The following is a 6,449-nucleotide window of genomic DNA, read 5'->3' on the forward strand; positions in this document are numbered from 1 at the left end:
AACTTGGGGAATACTTTACATGTGCAACTTTACTGGAAATCGACCAATCACATCGTTGCCGGATGAAAGTGTCGGATTTGCAGAGTTCACCGAGGGTGAAGTGAGCAGCTTCAGGCATTGATTTGAGAGTACATCCAAGATGCATGATATCATGTATTAGGTCGTAGAAGTACTTATCACCCATTGGCTAAAAATCATACAATTTCTTGTTGCAGACTCAAAAGTGCGGCATTAGACAGATTTAGCAAACGTTGGTTCTGTTCAACAGTATCTGTAACCTAAAATTCAGAACAAAAATAGAATGAAATCACAAAAATTGACTTTCGCAAGTCATCCGATTCAAACAGGTTCTATCCGCTAAATTAGTCCAATCAAAATACAGCTGTTACGACTGCACATCCGCAAATGCTGTCATGCCATGAGATCGCATCACTCCATCATTTCCGCGCTAGGGAGTCTGGATCAGGCTGCACCTCATCAGCCATGATGGCGACACGAAATGAGAATTTATGCGGATGCAGCAGATGAAGTACTGGTTGTAAAATCGTGCAATTTTGGCATCGGCTGCAACAAGTTGTCACAGGTGGGTTCCAAACTTATTGAATCTGAGAGATAGGTTGCAGATACTGATCTCCCCCCCTAATCGAAACGGTCCACTTTATGCTATTTGTACAATCTATAAAACATTGGAGGTATAAACTATTGAAATACACAGCACAACCATTTGAATTTCAAACGTACTTCGAAATATAATATTATAATACTTCAAGTTATATTCACTTTGACCCGTTTCGTTTAGGGGGGGAGATCAGTAGAACAGAACCTGCCTTTGTGAAATCTGTCTAATATTAAAACATGGTGAAGTACCACTGGGGTCATTTTCCCGTCGTTTCCTGTAGGTATGCACCGTCTTCCTGCTCAAGAGACTTTAAGACAATCATGCCGCGATGGACGATTAGGAATAAAAATACCCCACGACCGGTTAATTTGGACGATCGTGAGAAAGATTCCCACTCGTTGGATGATCTTGAGAAATCCCTCTCCATAAATTGCTCTGACATTTGTAACATTGCAAATATTTTTCATTTCTTCTATATACTGAATATTTGTACTCTTATATTCCGCTGTCTTTGTTCTCGTGTAACTTGCACAAGAAACTCAACGTATTGTCATTTCTCCGTAAGTGCCAAAACTGCTGAATTGTTGAAATTGCAACTTGTCCACAACAATTATGCATCTGCATCACCAAAGTCACCGTCGAAAGAGCCCGACGCCAGCGGCTGCGACTCCAAATGCAAGGAATCGTGCACCAGTGGCAACCAAGAAGCTCAGGCATTACCTTGGACGTATCGGGTGCAAGCTGGCCATTTTCCGCCATCGAGAAAGTCCCTCATTCCCTTCATGTACCGCATAGTGTTAGGGTCTTTTGCGTTGTTGTAGACACGATTCAGGCATGAGGGAGAGTGGGGGGCGTTTGTGGAAGTTGGTTCAAAATTGACGTCACCGGATGAGTATGTATTTTAGCCTTTCGACCATTCAACGTTGTGATTTTCTACTTTAGTCTTTCGGCCAGCCAAGGTCGTGATTTTCTACCACCACCATCCATGGTGCGGACTTGCAGCAGGTACGATGCACACGATTGCCGGGGGCACTGTTGGCGGCACACACGGGTCCTGATGCGATCTTGCAAATCCATTGACTGCAACCAAACCCCAGCGCAAGGGGATTCCGTTGCTGCTTTGTTCCAAAAATCCAAACCGTCTGTGAGAGCGGTGGCGACGACATTCAAAATCCAAAGCCGTGTTCATTAGCTGAGCGCAGCGCGGTGGTGCAAATCACACGTTGAATACAATATTTAGCGTCCCCTAGTTGGACGAGTCTATGATCGACGCACCGGAAAAGTCCCGCACTGCGTCCTGCAGAGCCAACTTCATGGCGGTGTCAAATAGCTTGGCCCGCTTGAAGAAAGCATCGCGTCCAGGGACGGGGGGTGGTTGCGTCGCAGTTTGCGGTTGGAACGACAGAGATTTCAATGCTTCGACGAGGCCACGGACTTCAGGTGTCGTCATGTCGGGAGATGGTGTGGTCTCGAGGGGCATGTGGATCACGCTGGTCAAGCCACAGGTGTTGGCGGAGTTGGCCGACGTCACGATCCTACGGCCAGGATACATCCATCAGGTGTGTCCACGATGCGAATCGTCCTCCGCACCATCCCGCCATGTCGTCGACGGCGCGCCGAGTCATGTGAGGCTCCAACTCATCTTCCAAGACCGATCGAAACACTAGAACGTCACGGCCGTCTTCCTGGAACAGCTTGATGATGGTGTTGGTAAAGGCAATGGCTGGGGCGTGGTTGGCGCGAGGACTTGCAGGAAAGCCCTCCATCCCGCTCAATGATTTGCTTCTCCGTCGCTGCGAGAACCGCTCGTAACGCGTCCATTCGTCAATGTTCTCCATGGTCTACGTACGAGCCATCTCGTCAAGCGAACCACACACCTCCACCCGGTCAAACTACGACACAACGGATGACTCGGAAGCAGCGGCATACCTCGCTGCAAGCGTCGTCGAGCAGCATGGGGCCGAGGTCGCCGCGAAATGTGCGCCAGACAGCGTCCATCGCGATGCGATATGGAAGCTGGATCGTGGTGTGATTGACAACCTCCAGCACGTTTTGGCCACTGGACAGGGTTTTGGGTGTGGCGCGGAACAAATCATCTTTCTGACCGACGACTTGAGCCAAGATGAACGCATTGGCTTGTCTGTGGTACTGGCGGTCGGCAATAGCGTGAATGGCGGCCGCGCGCAGCGTCGCGTGGGCTGAGAGCTTGTATTCCTGCCAGTCGGCACCACCATACGTGGACTAGCCAGATGAGGACGTGAAATGTCGTGCTGTACTTGGATATATGGTGGCAAGTACCGTCGCCCAACGAGGTTTCTTGTTCATCATGGTCTGAATTTGCTGGATAAACATGCTCCCTTCCATGATAGACGCACGGAGTTGATCGTTTTCTATGACTGCGCGGCGCTTCTCCAGTCGCTCCTGCCTAGCCGCGGCCTCCCATGCCGACATATTGAACGGCGTCAGATTCGACGCACGCTTCTTGTCGTGTGCGAGCTTGGCCTGCAGGGCACTCACTTGTTTCTGCAAGTAACGAATTTCTTCCTTTTGACGATTCACGCGCTTCCGTGCGGCGCGCGGCGGCTGCGTCTTGTGTTCGTGGAGACTGGTGTTTGAAACAGGAGAACTCGCGTCGTTGGACGTGGTGTCCGACAAAACATCGGCTGTCGACTCGCTCCAGCTCGGTAAAATGTCGTCAATGGGAAAGCTGTCGTCAAGGAGATCACAAACATGAGAAAACTCGTCCTGGAGTTCCGCGTCTGTTGCAATGAGGAATTCCAAGTCTTCCATGATATTCCACGCGTCGCTCGCCGTGGCCGCTTCGTCTGTCGCGTCAACTCTGTGCATTGCGACTTTTTCGTGCTTTGAAAGATCGTCAAGCAGCGCGCTAGCCGCGGTCGATGTTGTGGCAGGACTCACACCAGGTGCGGATGCCGTCGCCGCCATCTTCGCTGGGACCTTCGACACAACACAAAACACGAGAATGTTTGTTGTGTTCAGACAATTCATCAACCAATGGCAGCTCAGCCAGGTTCGACGAACGAGATCGTGGACTTGGGAACGGCGCGCGGTAGAGGATGCTCGCTCAGGAGCACAATACGTGGCCGTGGTAGGCGCTATGTGTTGAAGAAGTCATAGGGTCTTCGAGGGTGATTGAGGCTTCGCATAGTCACAACGCCCGGTGGTGTGGTCGAAACCTCAGCGCTTCGATTCCTAAAATCTTCACAAAACTCACATTCTCACGTATTCGTCGCGATCACTTTATTCCCAGAACTTTCAATGTTTTTGCGTCATTGGAATAGTGTCAGTTGCAAACAGATGAGCAAGTACTTCCTCCGTTTCAAAATACTGTTGTGGAATGATGAAGAGGGAAATCTACACTTGAAAATTGTATGCTGACTTGCTGATAACATCGTATTTTTATTCAAAAGTCTAATGTTACAACCAACAACACCATGATATGATGAATGAACAACTTGCCATTAGAGAGGTTTCATACCAGTCCTTTCGTTTCCTGTTTCGCTTCCGAGGAGCTGAGCAGGAAACGAGCAGATTCAAATTTCAAAAGTATCATCGATGTATTCGTTTCCTGAAGTAGTTGTACATCATTGAAACGACAACACTACCACTTCGCTTGACGCTCTGGAGCTTGCACATGGTTCTCTCTGTCAGCGACATCACCCGACTGCTGCCACTCGCGACGACTAAGACATCCCGCGACATGCTGTTGCAATTGTACGTTTACCAGTACATAGAACCTCCCGTCATTCCGAAAGTGTGCTTTTCGCTCGACGGGTACGCAAATGCCAACGCCCTTTTGGACTTCCGCCTTGACGTCCACGGCATAAAACGACTGGGGTACCTCCTCGGGCTGCCTGCTGTCATTATCACTGCCAACAATACTCGTATTTGCCGCGACGAAGCCATGTGTGTGCTACTGAGCCGGCTGACATTTCCCCGGCGCTACCACGATATGTCTCGCATGTTTGGACGTTCCCGAGCACGACTGTGCGACATCTTTTCGTACCTTGTTCACGACATTTTTGGCCGGTGGAAACAAACGTTGTTTTTGAACAAAAAGCTGCTTCGGGCCCGCATCAACCAATACTGCCATGTTGTTGCAACCAAAGGATCTCCGTTGGAATGTGTGTTTGGGTTTATTGATGGCACCAAGGTTCAAACAAATCGGATATCAGCCACTGGAGATGCTTCAAATTTGCAAAAGCAAATTTACAGCGGACACAAACGATACCATTGCCTGAATTTTCAGGCCGTTTCTGCCCCCGACGGCATTTGCGTTCATTTCTGGGGGCCTGTCGAAGGCCGTCGCCATGACTCAGCGATGCTTGCCATGAGTGGCTTACTGCGGTCATTTTCTCAAAATCCCGACATTTTTGCCTCAAAGTTCATATATGGGGATCCCGCGTACGGCGTGACGAAATTTGTCTTGAGCGGCTATCGTGGAAACAATCTGTCGCCGGAACAACAAAACTTCAACAAATGCATGAGCAGTGTTCGCCAAGCTGTGGAATGGAATTTCAAAATCATGAAAACGCTGTGGCCACACGTTTCGTACAAGAACATGTCGAAAATCATGCAATCACCGGTGGCCAAAATCGTGTGCGTGGCAATGTTGCTGACAAATTGTCATTGCTGTCATTTTCGGGGAAATCAAATTAGCATGTACTTTGATCTACTGCCACCAACACTGGAAGAGTACCTTGACACTGTGGAAATTGTAGATTTGTGAGATTGATAAATACATCTAAAAATCTGTAATTCGTAATTCGTAACATTTCATTAGTCTGGAACGAAAACTACGAGTACTGTGCGTTCACAACTTGTTCACCAGGGCAGATAGTAGAGAAGTCAATGTCGACTGCAACATTTGAACTTGTTGAGCCTGCATTTGTACTAGTTGCAACTGTGCTTCACGATCCTTGGCACGCTCTTCAAGCTCCTTGATCTGGTCCAATTTTCTCTCCTCCATCTCCTTTTCAAACATGAGCTTGCGAAGATCCAATTCGCACTTGTTGCTCTCGTTCATCAGTGAGAGAACCTTCAGCATCTTGCCACCGCCACCACCTCTGGATTCGTCGTCATCTTCCTGGGCCTTTCGTTTTCCTTGCGATCGCATGGCTTCGTCGCGGACGGTGGCACCATTCTCCTCCACAGTTGCTGCTTCTTCGCATTCGTTGGCCGCTCGGCGGTGCTCTTCTTGCTTGGCTTCGTCGACTTGGTTGCAAAGGTCGTCCAAAAGGACTGTCTTTTCAGTGACATGCTCGGCCGCACCCGAGGCACGTTGCGAGGCGTTGTTGCTGTCACGATGGTCGCGCAATAGGATTAGAAATCGGGCTTGCGCCTTCTTTCCATCGAAATTGGGGCGATCAAACTCACCTATTGTAGCCAAGTTGCGCGCGACGGATTCCCAAACATCCATTATTTTGCCTCGGTGGGCCAGAAACGGCATTTCAACGCTGACTTGCGTCAGAAGGAGCACGTCTTCGCGCTCTGTGAAGACGCGGCGCTTGACGGGTGTTGTCATCTTCAGTGGACGGGGAAAAGAATGAATTCCTTTCCGAGGGTCGTGGGAAAAGAATGACAATCAAGTTTGGCGAGTTTCCTTAACGGTTTTGGTAGGGTTTCATAAAACATACGGTGGGAAGCGAAACAGGAAACGAACGGACAAAATGGAAACCTCTCTATTTACAAATTTATATTGTCAACTGCAGCAACAATTTCGTCGATTTGTCTCTTGTCCATCGAGAGACCAATCGAAGATGAGAGATTGAACATGTCAACAAACCTGTCCATATTCTCTTCACTAGAC

At 48.9% G+C, this 6,449-nt stretch overlaps 3 protein-coding genes across 3 annotated transcripts; 1 reads left to right on the forward strand and 2 right to left on the reverse strand.

The window, feature by feature from the left end:
- Positions 1-1,785: 1,785 nt before the first annotated feature.
- H310_04224 (hypothetical protein) lies at positions 1,786-3,671 on the reverse strand. The gene is made up of 4 exons (XM_008868476.1): positions 2,918-3,671; positions 2,549-2,860; positions 2,210-2,460; positions 1,786-2,154 (listed from the first exon to the last, which is right to left on the reverse strand). Exons 1-4 carry the CDS (start codon positions 3,626-3,628, stop codon positions 1,866-1,868), a joined length of 1,563 nt encoding a protein of 520 aa, XP_008866698.1. The 5' UTR covers positions 3,629-3,671; the 3' UTR covers positions 1,786-1,865.
- A 669-nt stretch (positions 3,672-4,340) lies between these two features.
- H310_04225 (hypothetical protein) lies at positions 4,341-5,369 on the forward strand (the record flags this gene model as incomplete). The annotated part of the gene is made up of 1 exon (XM_008868477.1): positions 4,341-5,369. One exon carries the CDS (start codon positions 4,341-4,343, stop codon positions 5,367-5,369), a length of 1,029 nt encoding a protein of 342 aa, XP_008866699.1.
- An 84-nt stretch (positions 5,370-5,453) lies between these two features.
- On the reverse strand, positions 5,454-6,164 carry H310_04226 (hypothetical protein; the record flags this gene model as incomplete). Its single annotated transcript, XM_008868478.1, has 1 exon — positions 5,454-6,164. The coding sequence occupies one exon, from the start codon at positions 6,162-6,164 to the stop codon at positions 5,454-5,456; it is 711 nt and encodes a 236-aa protein (XP_008866700.1).
- Between the last annotated feature and the right edge of the window lie 285 nt (positions 6,165-6,449).

Source organism: Aphanomyces invadans (assembly GCF_000520115.1).
Source record: "Aphanomyces invadans strain NJM9701 unplaced genomic scaffold supercont1.6, whole genome shotgun sequence".
NCBI classification, from domain to species: domain Eukaryota; phylum Oomycota; class Saprolegniomycetes; order Saprolegniales; family Verrucalvaceae; genus Aphanomyces; species Aphanomyces invadans.

What these genes read in the sequence shown, in the direction of transcription:
- H310_04224 (XM_008868476.1), bottom strand. Translation starts at nt 3,628, where the DNA reads ATGAATTGTCTGAACACAACAAACATTCTCGTGTTTTGTGTTGTGTCG. An exon ending in AGAAACCTCGTTGGGCGACG is followed by an intron (nt 2,861 to 2,917) that starts GTACTTGCCACC and finishes TCATCTGGCTAG; the next exon opens with TCCACGTATGGTGGTGCCGA. An exon ending in TCGACGACGCTTGCAGCGAG is followed by an intron (nt 2,461 to 2,548) that starts GTATGCCGCTGC and finishes GCTCGTACGTAG; the next exon opens with ACCATGGAGAACATTGACGA.